The sequence below is a fragment of the Malaclemys terrapin genome, chromosome 2 (assembly GCF_027887155.1).
Source record: "Malaclemys terrapin pileata isolate rMalTer1 chromosome 2, rMalTer1.hap1, whole genome shotgun sequence".
Lineage (NCBI taxonomy): Eukaryota > Metazoa > Chordata > Testudines > Emydidae > Malaclemys > Malaclemys terrapin.
This window is the reverse complement of record NC_071506.1, coordinates 271,085,980-271,101,007: the sequence shown is the minus strand read 5'-3', so window position 1 is coordinate 271,101,007 and position 15,028 is coordinate 271,085,980. Positions and strand designations below refer to the sequence as shown.

Here is a 15,028-nt window from a genome sequence, read left to right as displayed (position 1 = left end):
AGCGTCAGACTTCACATATGAACTCAATTGATCTAGTCCACAGAGTGTTTTAAAACAAAAAGGACAATTTTGAACTGGAACTGAAGTAAACAGGAAACCAATAGAGGTGATTTAGGATGGGGTGATTTGATACGTTTCACTGATAAGCAAGACAATGGGCAGTGGTATTCATGTACACGCTGCAGTGTGGAGACTTGGGGCTTGTGGAAGTCAATTAGGAAAGAGGTGCAATAGTCAAACAGTTAATGATGGCAAAGGTGAAGTCTCTAGAGACGAAGTCAAGGAAGTTTCACAAACAAATTATGTTTTGACAGTGGCAATAGACAGATTTACAGATACCCGAGATAAGAAGATTAATACAGACAATAGAGAGAAATGGCAGATCTGAACTGAGGATGGAGACAGAAATGGAATTGTGTTCAAGGATATTCTTCTCGCCAAAAGGGAGAACTGCAGCAAGCTCAGCCCAAAATCACAAATTTATTTGGGTAAAACAGACAAAGACAGCGTTTAGGGAGGAGTCTTTAAAGGTGGCAAAAGATATGCAGAGTTGAGTAACAGTGGAAAAAAGGTAATTAAGGTCAGAGTACAGATGGATGACAGAGAGAGCAGTTAGGCTATGTCTACACTGCAGAGTTTTGTCACCAAAAGCAATGCCACTTTAATTAAACTGCTATTGCATGTACACGTTATGCTCCTTGTGTCAGCAGAGCGCATCCACACTAGCACCTCTTGCATCCACACAGAGAACAGTGCACTGTGGTTAGCTATCCCACTGTGCAAGTGACCGCAAGATGATTTGGGAAGGGTTTGCAATGCCTCATAGGGCAGGTACAGCAACACATGATACAGGTTTCTCAGTCCCATCATTCCACGGGCACCCTACTAGATTGCCAGCCGCTTTTCAACTCGTGTGTGAGGGAAGAGAGGGTGAGACAGGGAGTGTGTGCATGTATGGGAGAAACAGAAACAGAGTGTGTGATGGGGAAGAGTGAGCATGTTGGCATGCTGTCTCTAAATTCAGACAGCTGCCGGAAGCAAGTCCTGAGACAGGGGGAGGAGGAGGACACCTCTGACATCAGCCCCGGCCTCCCTCCCTGGCTCTGCCAGTACAACAGCCTCTCACATACACACACATCCGCCCCTGCCTGCCTCTTTGTTTGTAGTACGGGAGAGAGCAGGAGCATTTCATGTTAATGATTTGCTTTGTTGCTGGAGCTGAGCGGCATACTCAGCTGTCAGAACTTCCGGGAGCTTTGAAAGGAGAGGGGGGCATGCTTGCAGGGCAGATGAGTTCAAAACAGTAAGCAGAGCGGTCACGGCAAGCATTGTGGGATACTGGGGGAGGCTAGTTATGGTGATACAACGAACGGCAGCATCTACACTGACACTTTGCCGCAAAAAGCTTTATGCCTCTTGTCACTTGCCAGCCTCCTGGGGCAGAATAACCAATCAGTGCTACTGCAGGGAGAGCTCTCCCCTCCATCCCCTCAGCAGCCCAAAACCATTCTCAAAGGAGGGCAGGGGGAAGGAAGGATGTAAAGAGCCCAGGGCAGCTCCAATCTTTCCTTCCCCTCTTACCTGTGAGCAACAGGAGGGCATCTCTGCTCCTCCTCCCTACTTGCAACATCCAGCCTAGGAAGGAGTTGCTCCTTCCCTGCCTAGAAGGGGAAGTAGAGGACCTGCTGCAGCCCCCCGAGGCCTGGGGAAAGAGGCTGAAGAACCCCAATAAAAGCACAGAAGCTGGGGGGTAGAACTAAGTGTCGGGAGGTGAGCTGATGGGAGGCAGAACTGAAGGACAGGGGACTAGGGAGCTGAACTGAGGGGGAGCTGAACTGATGGGGTGCAGTCTGGACTGAGGGGGGGCAGAATGAATTGCTGGGCTGGGGATGGGCAGATGTGGAGGTGAGAGCTCCTTCGGCAGAGACCAAAATCACTTTCCCAATAAACTTGAGAGATTAAATGTTGACAATATTGTCTCGCTTGCTCACGCACACAGGGGATGGGCAGGGGGAGGAGTTCAAAAATCAAATGACAGACAACCACCCCGCCCCAATTCATTTTTTTTTTAAATCATTATTTTTGGAACAGTCTCATGATTTTGGGGGATTGGACTCAAGACTTTTGATCTCTTAAGGGAGTGCGACTCATGATTTTTCATCTCTTCAGTTTGGCAATACTGTAACAGGGAGAGAGCATGGCTTGCAGCAGTTAAGTGATTTGGATGCTACTCCTGTAGAGAGTTCTTTCACTGACAGGAGTCAAGAGGGAACTGGCTACAAAGTTCTAGGGGCGGAAGTAGTGGCATTAGCAGTGTGTGATTGTGTAAGATAGAGGAAAGGTCATGTACACTCTAGATACCACTACTGCTACCTCAGAAGGCCTGAAAGTGTTAAGTCCAGAGAGGTTTGCCCTGTCTGGAACCTGAAGCTGAGATTCTTGTGCTAATATCTTTAAGGAATTGGAATTCTTTTTTCCCACTTGATAGCTGGGAAGTTGAGCTGTGTTTCATCTTTCCAACACCACAATTTGAAACAGATCTCCAGCTCACATAGGGTTTATGGGTATTTACCCAACCCATTTTCAATAAATTGTTCATATTCCCACCTCTAGATCACATAACTCAACCGCTGACAATCTGCTAAATCTTTCCTGATGCTGCAATAGTGCTCCTGCAGTCGGTCACTATGGGGTGCTAAAGAACTAGCCTCTACAAATTGGAAAGCCTCCGTTCTGCAATGATCCAGGACTTTACCAACCATAGCACAGAACCATAAAAACATTCCCAAACCTACTCTATTGCATTGTGCACTGCTGCCAAGTCATTAGTTTCGAAAGTCCTCTTACCGTTTGTTGGTGGTATGTATGGCCTACACATGGTACAGTCAAAACCAATATCAGCTATGCTTTCCACTTCCTCTTCTGTGTTTAAATTCTGACAGATTGCATGCATCCATCTAGAAATTAAATGGGGGGTGGGGAAGAAATACAATTTAAAGGAAATGGCTAACATCTTAAGAGACCCAAATATCAGTATATGGTTTTTGAGGTAATAATAAATAAAGGGAAATATTTATATAATTTGATTATTTTAGGAAAAAACAATGATGATCTATGTTCTCGATGTATGCTTTTTCCTGTACATGTGTTTAAATACTGTATACACTCCCTCACATTGTCACCCTTAATAAGAAGGAAAACTATATTTGTGTTGCAGACACTTTTTAGCATTGCTTTGCCTGTATATGTGATGGTCTATTTTGTTCTTATCTATTTATATGATACTTTGCTGAGTACTTACAGATTTATACTCAGAACAACTCTGTGAGGTAAGCAAATATCACTTTTAAAGATAGAGAACCAAGACACACAGAAATTTAGTAATTTGCCCAGACTCGCACAGGAAATCTGTGGCAATACTGGGAAATGAATTAATCTATTCTGAGTCCCACTTCAGCTGGTTTCACCACAAGACAAACCTTCCTACCATCCTTACCATGTTACATCATTAGGGTAAAATGTAACTCATGGGAAATAATTTCAGAAAATGTTAGAAACTCTTACCTATCACATTGCCTACACTGAAGAATGAGCTCTTCTTCCCTATAATTGCGAAAGCAGATTGGGCAGTTAGATAAACTTGCACAAGGAGCACACTGCGTGTAATTGTTTTGCCATTCACATCTTAGACCAGGAGAAGTTGCTCCACAGTGCCTGCACCAAACACACCTGCAAAACACAAACAAGAATGTCTTTATTGTCTTGGGTTCAAAGTAAGATTGTCTGCACTCGCAGCATCCTTGGCACAATACACAGTATTAATGGAAGATAATGATTTCCACATTAAATTGTGTCTGATCAAAGAAAAAATCTGGTAGGTGGTTTTGTTCAATATATGCCTGCCCTCAAACATTATTTGAATTAAATGAGAAATTATGGTTAAACTGACATTGGAAATACTTAGCTGAAATATATCAATAATAGTTTTAAATACAGTAAAATGAAAAAGGGATAACAGTAAACATTTCTGACACCAGAACCAAACACACCATTTGCACTTCCATCCTCCTTTGGGAACTGTCTGCAGTGGGGGATCTAGGCAGTAAGTGTGGTAGCTGATGTCACAGTCATCACAGAGAAGCAGTCTTCCTGGATCTGTAGCTTTCCCACAGGCTTCACACACTGTGCACTCCAGGCACCTCCAGCCTTTACTGAGCACCACCTTAGTAATCTGCAGATAGGAAGGCAGTGTGCAACTTATTCCCAAACAACTGTACAGGCTTTAAATGTTGTATACATTTATTTCAATATAGCAAATATTGGGCCCAATGCTGATCTGGCTAGGTAGAGGTGTAAAAAGATGCTGCACCTGTGCTGATTATCTGCATCACTGGTAGCAATGCAGGAAGGGAAGCAAGCTTTGCAAAGCTGCTATATATCCCCTACTTGAGCAGGTGGGTGGGGAAAGTAGCAGAATGGGGAAGGACTGGGTAGAGCGCAGGTTCTGGGTAGAGCTCAGCAGCATGTCAAGGAACATAGGCTGTACTGGGGTCTATACCCAGTGCAGTTTACTCCCTCCTTGGAGCAAGGGGAGTCACAAGCTTTTTCCCCGACTGCTCATGGGGAAGTGCAACAATACGTTGCCTGTAGCAAAGCCAAGATGGAACTCATTAAAAAATCCTGGTTCATTCCAAATTCTTTGTGAGGCCTAACTCTGGGGTTTTAGTGAGTAGAACCAAATCATCTATTTAAAGTTATTTAAAATATCATTGAAGAGTATCATCTGAATGCAAAACCAAATTATATTCTCATGAAAAATGCACACAGCATTTCATAAAGCACATGTAAAAGCAAAGTAAAACCCAGTGGTATCTTTAAAAACACCCACATTTTACATAACTGCACTTATATAATGAGCAACAGACAGTTTATAGTTTATATGCTGCAGTAAATAGCTTATTATGTGCTTGCTAAGTCATCTCATACCATTCAAATTTAATTTTCTCACATTCTCTCCTAAACTAATGAATCTGAAATGTATTAACTACTCCAGTTGCTGTCAATTCTGACAGCCAACAGACAAATTGAATCAACTAAACCTGACACCCTAGCAAATGAAGTTGCACTATAATTTCTTTCTTTAAAATATTCTGCTAAGATTGTGTTAAGATTTTAAGCTTACATTTCAATGTGTTATTTTAACCAACTGCTAGATTAATAAGTGCTATTTATGGCTGTGAAATTAGAAAAAAAGGTTAATTTCTCTTGAGGCAGTGTATACTATAAAATGACATTTAATTAAAGTCTTTCACAAGTTGCATACAAATAATGGTCACATTAGCTGAAGAATATTTAACAAGTTAATGACTCTCCTAATTATGACAAAACTGGAAGCAATGAGGTGCTATTCAAGTACAATATGCAAACAATGTTGTCAAATAATTTTAATGTAACAAAGCACTTACCTTAATACTGACACAGTAGGGATGGTAACACTGACCACACTGAGAGCATGCAAGCAACCTGCCCTCTGCACCCTGGCCAAAACTCCCGCAAACTACACACATATCCTAGAATGACAGAAAGAACAGTTTTCAAAGATGGGCCAATACACTAACATCCAAAACTATGCAGCTGCTCTAAAGAAAAACCCCACCCGTATATTGGATAATTCAGCTCATAACAAAGACATTAATTCCTTTTTCATTACAACAATCAGAGTAACTGGTATCCCAACCTGATGTAAAGTAAACTTGTCACTGCTAGAAAATAGTACAACTGTATTATGCATCGAGTTTTCTTCCTCGTCTTTGTTAGATGAAACATCCATGGTTGTGACCTACAAAAAACAACATCATGTGAATATATTTTCATAGCTGAAGATACAAACTTTTCACTTGGTTTACTACTGTCCTTCTGGAACTGAATAAGGAGTACAGTATTTCAGAACATAAATACATACAAACCATTGTAAACTGTAAAAAACATTTGCTGGTTTCAAGAGCTGTATTTCTGGGTATTCATCAGGAAACCAGGCAAATATTTATTAATACAAAGTAATCACCAGTAAAATCCACATTTGCCAGAAGTTACACACTGGTGGCCACATTGTACCATTTTTTCCAATCATGTGGAGGGTCCCTTCTGCTTAACTTTCGCTCACCACAAAGAAAGAGATGTCAAATGTTTCTGCAGCAGTCTCTCTTCCCCCTTCCTCCAGATAGTACCTCTTATGCATCTTGGGATCCACATGGGAGAAATGGGAAGGCAGTAAACAGGTTGAGAGAAATGCACTTTTTGCTAAACAGAGGTTTATCTGAATATGCTAAATTTGCAGTTTTTCGTGCTTATTAATAAACATAAAGTCCATTTAATAGCACATTTTAATATTAAAGGTATGGTATATACCCATAATTGAAGAACAATGAAGCTGAAGCAAATTATATATTACCTATTTTTTTATATACTTGATTTAGATAAGTGCTCCAGTTGTATTAAAGACATGATGGATAGCAGTTAAGGTTGTGCAACTGTTCCCATTCATGGGTTTCTATAGGGTTTTATAATGTGACTGAAAATTAATTCTGGGTTGAAAATTTTGCACAGACATTTAGACCACAGCCGATAAGCAAATTTTTCTCCTCAAAACAGAGGAACCCCCCCCAAAAAATCAATTTAAGCATCTAGATTATATGAAGGCAATACACAAAGCCCCCAGACAGATATTAGGACTTTTAAAATGTGTTTTTATGCTTCTGTAACTCAATGTTTTCACGTTATTTTAAACAATTTTTCCATATTTTTAGACCTTAAGACATAGTTATTTCATTTCAAATAACTGAGCCAGACTTTAGAAAGCTACGTGTTATGCATAAAATGGTTCTTCACAAAATGCAGCAAGAATTTTAAAAATGTAATATTACATTGTAATTGCATATAATTACATCATTACATATATTTATACTGATTCAATCATTAGATACAATTAGTTACATAAACAATCATAAACTAGGCTTCCAAAATAAGCCAAGGATATTAACAAACCTTCATTAGAAGATTATGTCTGGGAAATAAACCCAGAAAAGCAAGACAATTCACTGTTTTCTGATTTAAACATAAACTTGTTATCCTCCTGCGCCATATGAGAGTGACACATAGGAGACCAAGGATCTATGAAAAACAACTAACATCTGAGAAATACATAATACTATGACTGGATTTCTCAAATGCATAAGCTTGAACAATCATTTCTAACTACATTTTTTCCATGTTCAATCATATCTGATACAGCACTAAATAGAATGCTTGAATTCTGATATTAGAGCTTTTAAAAAAATATATAGAGAAGGAGAGGGCAAAAAATGGTGATATTCCAGTACTTTGTTTTTTATTTGAATGAAGGGGATCTACTACAGTAGATTCCTTTGATTAAGAGTAGCACTATTTCGCCTGGTATTCAGCAATTAGGTGTGTATTTCCCTTGCCTCTTGGTTGAACAAAATAATTATCATAATTTTTCAAGACTGAGGTGGAAACATTAATGATCAGCTAAGCTGTTTTGACTGTAGGCAAATCTCTCTACATATGATGTTCTGCTAGTTTAGATGATTTAACCAGGACCCTTACGCTACGAGCCAACAGGAACTGAGAGAGTTTAGAAGATGGAGTACATAGTCCTAGGGACGAAAACGTTTTGCGTGGCTCAGTGACATCTCCTTCAGGAATAGTACTTATGGCGTCTTCTCCAAAAGGATTCTGTAAAATCCTTTGAGAAAAAGAATACTTTTCTTTTCCTGCCAATCTTCCCCACTGACATTTGATTTGACAAATATGGATTTTTTTGAAGTGCATTCTTCATAAAGCTCAAGTTGACATCGCCGTTTCTGCTTAAACAATATTTTTAACCCATGTAACATCTCACCAGTCCAAACATCGTTCTGAGGCAACGCTGACTGATGTCAGCACAGCTACAAGAATAATTCTTGTTCATTAACTGTTGCTTGCAAGCCAGCAGGGGAGCAGAGATCAGTGTTTATTGAGAACAGTTTAAAAAAAGAGTGCATATTGTTCTGTGTTTTAAAATGTGTTGGGTTGGTAGCATGGCAGATATAACAAAAGAAACCCATAGGTTTAGTGTCAAATTCTGTCTTTCAGATATTTGCACAAATCCTACTAACTTAATGGGAGATACTTCTGTGCACCAGAGGGCAGAATTTGAGCTTCGGAATTTGCAGGATCAAATTATCACAATTTTGAGGTGAGCCAAAATTTTAGGACCTAAAATCCCTGCTGTAGAAAAAGTAGCCAAAGTAGTACAGTGGGAACCAAGAAACTCTGCAAGTTTGACTATATGGAGTTGCCAACTATTCATCCCTACACAGTGGCAGGGGAATCAGTTGGTTGAAGGGGTTTGATCTCCTAATGCCATAAATTCCCATCCATGGAGAAAAGAGCCCAGGTGCAGGAGATGGCTGGTGTCTTTCCACTGCTACCTTCTCCCTTGCTACCACAGTATAGCCATCACATCGCAATGCAAAATCTATCTTCTCTAAGAGCATGATCTGGTGCTCACTGAAGTAAACTGAAAAGCTGTCATTAACTTCAATGGGCACAGTATCAAGCTTTAGGCCTTTATGGAAAAATTCTATACAATTTAGTAGCAAATGTTCACCTTTCTATGTTTAGACCAATTTACAGAATTACACCAAAAGGATACCATATTTTCTACTACATTTTATAAGTTTTTAGTAATTATTTCTATAAAATCTATTGGTTGCACGCCTATTAAAATATTAGGCTTTTCCGTAAGTGTAAATTAGTGCTTTGTAGCATTAAAATAGCTGTGGATATTCAAGTTGATATCAACAGCTACGCCCCTATTCAGCAAGGTACTTAAGCACGTGCCTAACTTTAAGCACGTGAGTAGTTCCAGGAAGCCAATGGGACAACTCACACAACTAAAGTGGGACATGCTTATGTTCTTTGCTGAATTGGGGCCCTAAGAAGAAGAGATTTCCATGGGCAGCTCCCTATCATAGACTCCCCCAATACCCTTGGAGTACCCTCGGGGAAATTATTATGGGGTTAAGAGAAGGTGATACAGTCCAGTATAGGCCTTGTTTTTCCCATGTCTGCTGTACCCAGTGAAAGCTCCCTTAATTAGTGTCACCTCCACTTGTGGAAGTGGAAAGAATGATCTGGGTCCTCAACAGTGTCATTTTAAAAGGGAATGTAGATGATGTAAAATTGTTCTGGATTCATTAGCTACAGGTTATTCCCTATTTTTAAACTAAAATATATAATTACATTTAATGAAAACTAGATTGTTATCAAAACGATTTCTCATTACTTATTTTGTTTAGATACAAAATTTCTCTAAAAAAAATGAGAGCTGGAATAATGAAGTTTCACACCAAACTACATACATGATTAAAAAGATATGTTCTTACCCCTGGAGTGACAACAGCCCCAATCCCATTCTTCAGTTTTGATCTACCTCTGCCACCTCTTCCTGAAAGACCCGCACCACGTGGTCGCCGCTTCCCTGGGAATCCTGATCCACGGCCCTATTTAATATAAAAGAGCAATTTAAATGCAATCCAGATCTCTTTTAGTGTAGGGACACTTCCTTGCAACTATAAATAAGAACTGTGGTTTCCAGTGGATATAGGTAAGCCAGATCATCATAATTAAATCACTTCATAAATTGTAGTAGAATACCTTTAACTTCAGACTAAAACCTTTTCTTTTGTCTGTGGTCTTCAACCATTATTAAAAGGATCACCTTCAACAAAAGTACTTAAAACCTCTAACACCTTAAGTTTTATACAGGCACAGCTGGTAATATTGAAATACATTTTCTCCCTCTTGCCTAGTACTCCAGCTAAACACAACCTCTTGTTTGATTCTTTAAGAACATGCAGCTAAGACACAGCCAGGTGTGTTTTGACTGTTGCTTTGACACTGTATTGCCATGAGTCTTATGACTGTTGCATGGGCACTTTACTGGTTATACAGTAGCTACACTTCTTAGCTGTAAATAGTCACACACACATTAAAAACTGTTAGGGCTTAACCCTGCTTCCACAGAGGTCAGTGACTAAACCTGTTTATGCTCTCTGTATGTGTATATATATATATATATCTCCTCAATATTTATTCCACTCTATATGCATCCGAAGAAGTGGGCTGAAGTCCACGAAAGCTTATGCTCTAATAAATTTGTTAGTCTCTAAGGCCTTGGCTACACTTACCAGCTAGTTCGACGAAGTTCTGGGTTCGACTTATCGCGTCTAGTCTGGACGCGATAAGTCGAACCCGGAAGTGCTTGCCGTCGACTGCGGTACTCCAGCTCGGCGAGAGGAGTACCGCGGAGTCGACGGGGGAGCCTGCCTGCCGCGTGTGGACCAAGGTAAGTTCGAACTAAGGTACTTCGACTTCAGCTACGTTATTCACGTAGCTGAAGTTGCGTACCTTAGTTCGAATTAGGGGGGGTAGTGTAGACCAAGCCTAAGGTGCCACAAGTTCTCCTGTTCTTTTTGCGGATACAGACTAACACAGCTGCTACTCTGAAACCTGTCATGGATTGAAGGTAACATTATGGCCTCAATAGGGCCAATAGTATTTTCAGATATACCATCCCCTATTTTTATAGAAGGTATAGAACAGTGGTTCTCAGTCAGGTGTCTGGTCCCCCTGGGGAGCCGCGAGCAGGTTTCAGGGGGTCTGCCAAGCAGAGCCGGCATTAGACTTGCTGGGGTCCAGGGCAGAAAGTCAAAGCCCCAATGCATAGGGCTGAAGCCCAGTGCTCTGAGCCCCACCACCCAGGATTGAAGCTGAAGCCTGAGCACCTTAGCTTCATGGGGGCCCCTGTGGTGTGGGGCCCAAGGCAGTTGCCCTGCTTGCTATCTCCTAACGCTGATCCTGGCTTTGATATGCAGGAAAACAGTTGTTGAGGCACAGGTGGGCCATGGAGTTTTTATAGCATGTTGGGAGAGCCTCAGAAAGAAAACGGTTGAAAACCCCTGGTGTAGAAGTTTGTGGTGATAGTTATTGCCAGATAGAATCCAAATATTCCACTAGTAACAATATTATTGGAACTATAAATTAAAGTAACTGTGCAATATCAGGCAATGCAATCACACAGTATTTTAGAAATAAGAATAAGGAAGAAGGTGTTGAGGGTCAAAGTTTTTTTGAGTAGCCAAGTGAAAAGTTTAATTTCTCCCCCTCTCTGTATACAGAGTAATATATACACACTGCATATAAGACTGACTTTCTTTAGAAGTAAAATGCTCTGAAAATTCCTAACATTTTGTGTTTTAGATTGCACATCAGTATTGTTATTTTCACAAGCCTAACACTGTGACAGAAATGGCACAAAACTGTACCAATGTTAATGCTGGACATTATGCTGAAAATTAATATTTCAAGCAGCAATAGCTAAGCTAATATCAAATTAAAATAAAGCAAATTAGCATGATAATTAAAGTGAGATGAAAATAAATCAATTGAAATCGACAGCAACCTACTTATGGTTTTATATTTTTTCATTAAGTTTTTTCTCTCTCTCTTTTTAGTGTTGTAATAATCCCAGTAAGGGCATATCTACACAGAGCAGCAACATACATTTTTATTTATTTATTTTTGGAGTGGAGGTGTTGTGATCTCCAAAGCACACCAACCTGTTGTGTGTTAACTGGTCCATGTAGACTCTGCTGGTGTGCACTAAAAGTTCTCTAGTGTGCTTTAATGTGGTGCTGATTGAAACAGCATTATGCTAAAAAGCACACCAGGGAACTTTTAGTGCACAGCACCAGGGTCTACACTGACCAATTATTAGGGCTGCCAACTTTCTAATCGCACAAAACTGAACACCCTTGTCCCACTTCCTGCCCCACCCCCTGCTCACTCCATGCCCCCTCCCTCTGTTGCTTGCTCTCCCCACCCTCACTCACTTGCTCATTTTCACCACGCTGGGGCAGGGGGTTGAGATGTGGGAGGGGGTGAGAGCTCTGGCTGGGGGTGCAGGCTTTGGGGTGAGGTCATGGATGAAGGGTTTGGGGATCAGGAGGGGGCTCCAAGCTGGGGCTGAGGGGTTTGGAGTGTGGGAGGGGGCTCAGGGCTGGGGCAGGGGTGCGGCCTCCAAGAGTGAGTTTGGATGCTGGGGGCTTAGGGCTTGGGCAGGGGGTTCTGGTGCGGGAAGGGGTACAGGCTCTGGGGTGGGGACGGGGATGAGGAGTTTGGGGTGCAGGAGAGGGCTCCAGGCTGGGGCAGGGGGTTAGGGTACAGGAGAGGGTTCGGGGTGCAGACTCTGGGCAGCGCTGACCTCAGGCGGCTCCTGGAAGTGGTGACACGTCTCTCGGCTCCTAGGTGGAGGGGCTAGTTGGCTCTGCACGCTGCCTCCATCTGCAGGTGCCACCCCCGCAGCTCCCATTGGCTGCAGTTCCTGGCCAATGGCTCTCTGGAGCCGGCGCTTGAGGTGGGGGCAGTGCGCAGAGCCCCCGAGACCACCCCTGCGCCTAGGAGCTGAGGGACATGTCTCCTCTTTCAGGAGTTCATGCGGAGCCAGGTAGGGAGCCTGCAGCCCCATGCCAACTGGAGTTTTAATGGCCCGGTCAGCAGTAATGACCAGAGCCGCCAGGGTCCCTTTTCGAACCAGTGTTCTGGTCAAAAACTGGACACCTAGCAACTTTGCAATTAACACACATTAGTGTGCTTTAGAAATCACCCCCCTAAAGTGTGCATTGCTGCTCTGTATAGACAAGCCCTCAGTTTCTTTATGTTTCTTTTGATGGTAGCTATCAATGGGACAGTAGACGGTCTCCTTCTAAGACAGTCAAATAGTTGCTTTTTTCTCAGTTTAAACATATGTCACTGTGAATGCCTTTTGCAAGATGTCTCCACAGCAACACACTTTGCAACAGCCCAGAGCTCAGTCCTTTTCAATCTGGCTCCCCTTACTGCCAGCAGTCTTCAGGACACACAGACGAACACTCAAGTAACTCCTTTGACAGCTATTTAACAGCAATAGCCAAAAAATCGTGAAGTACTAAAACATAGTTCATTAAAAATTGGTAATGCAAATTATCTTGCCATATAAAATTCAAAATTTATGCAATGCCATCACATTCCATATATGCTCCAATAAATTTATATTTTTGTAATTTAAAAGCTCCAGACTTCAACAGTTTTCTTATAAAAACAAAGTTAACAGTGATAAAATGGAAGATTAATTCAGTTGAGCTATACATATTTTTCATTAGTAGCCGCTATAGCAGAAAGATAGCAATGGATACATGAATATAAATACAAATTATTTACCACTTTGATGCTCCAAATGGCACTGCCAGGAAGCTGTCTGGATTTAAAAATGTCCCGACCTTCTGAAATGTCTGGGGACCAGGAAGGTGGGCTCACTGTATTATTGGTACTCCAAGCCCCCTAGGATACGGCAGGTGAGAAAATAGATGTATAAAACTCAGCAACATAAAAATAAAGAAATTAAAAAAAAATAAAGCAAGCAACTAAAAGTTTCTGAAAAGCAAAGCACATGCAGGCATAGGCAATTTCTCCTAAATTTACTTAACTGCTAAACTAGTTCATATGGGGAAAATTTCAACCCGCCACTGAAATTTATGCAGAGAAAATTTCAACCCTCAGTGAGGTTAAAAGGTCTGCAAAGTGACTTTAAAAAAACTACAAAGTGAAAATGTGAGAAAAGAGGGTTGACTGACATAATCATCATGTCATAGACAGCAATCATAGCAACACAGTAAGTCTCTAAATTTTGGATCATCATGCTAAGATACTATTTTGAGATCATAGATGAGTTTTGAGAATACATTCCCTTCTATATCTCAATCCACATCTTTGAAGGAAGAGACGGCCTTGCATCACTTTTTAAATATAAAATTATTGATAATCAAAACAACATGTAGGCTGAGAAGCATGTAAGACAAAGAGATAAAAATAAAACTAAAACATGAAAAAAATGAAAAATAAATGTGAGCAGTTAACAAAATACCTCTGACCTGCAAGTACACCACAAACTACAATTATAAAAGCTCACACCTATAAATCTTAACTCCAATTCTTTTACATTATAACAAACTATAATATCAAACAATGTCTAACATAATACAGAATATATAAAACTGAATTTAAAAAAAATAATCAGTTTTATTTTAATTTGTATTTACACAATGTCCAGCACAATGGGGTTCCAATGTGATTTGGGGTATTTGCTTGAACTCTGTGTAAGGACTTCAGGATTAAGCCACGAATGTTTACTAAGGTAATTTCATCCTAAATTTACAATTTAGCCTGCCTAAAGAGTAATAAATGATACTAATTTTACCACTTCTTTGGAATTAAGCAAAAACATAGCTAGGATTAAGATTAAAATGGTATAAGGAAAAATTAATTAATTTCCAAAAAAACTACATTCAGCAATAATTTAGGCCCCTAATCCAGCATGTGAACAGTCCCAACTATTCACATATGTAGAATATCTACATGCAAAAGTGTTTGCAGGATTGAGGCCTTAGAACATTGGCCTTTGTGACAATAAGCATAAAGAAACATACACTGGCTTCACACATCACAAGTTTTTAAAATGAAATCTAAAACAATGTCAAGCAAAATAAAGTGATTTGGGAAACAGTTTCTTTTGAATCCAATAGTTCATTAAAACTTTTACTTGTGTCAGCATTAGTCTACATACAGAAATTGTAGCACTTTAACTTTACCAGTAAAGTTAAAAGCAGTACTAGTCCCCTAGTGTGGACAAAGCCACATAGAATCAGAACTGTAAGGGACCTTGAGAGGTCATCTAGTCCAGTCCCCTGAACTCAAGGTAGGACAAAGTATAAAAGTGCTTTATATGAGTACTGTATAGCTATTTCTGCATAGGACAGGGAATAACTTATACTGGTATAACTGCTTCCACCGTAGGTGTTATACTGGTATAACGATATTGGTTTTAAAAGGAAAAAAGCACACGCTTCCTGAAATAATTATACTAGTA

At 40.5% G+C, this 15,028-nt stretch overlaps 1 protein-coding gene across 8 annotated transcripts in view; it reads right to left on the bottom strand.

The window, feature by feature from the left end:
- Positions 1 to 15,028, bottom strand: part of KMT2C (lysine methyltransferase 2C) — a 315,048-nt gene that overhangs the window by 90,909 nt on the left and 209,111 nt on the right. For all 8 annotated transcript variants that reach the window (XM_054021175.1, XM_054021174.1, XM_054021178.1 and 5 more), the window contains 7 exons: positions 13,324 to 13,443; positions 9,450 to 9,566; positions 5,738 to 5,839; positions 5,466 to 5,570; positions 4,050 to 4,231; positions 3,565 to 3,729; positions 2,848 to 2,957 (listed from right to left, as the gene is read on the bottom strand). In XM_054021175.1, the coding sequence (XP_053877150.1) occupies positions 2,848 to 2,957; positions 3,565 to 3,729; positions 4,050 to 4,231; positions 5,466 to 5,570; positions 5,738 to 5,839; positions 9,450 to 9,566; positions 13,324 to 13,443 (901 nt within the window). The remainder of the gene's footprint in view (positions 1 to 2,847; positions 2,958 to 3,564; positions 3,730 to 4,049; positions 4,232 to 5,465; positions 5,571 to 5,737; positions 5,840 to 9,449; positions 9,567 to 13,323; positions 13,444 to 15,028) is intronic.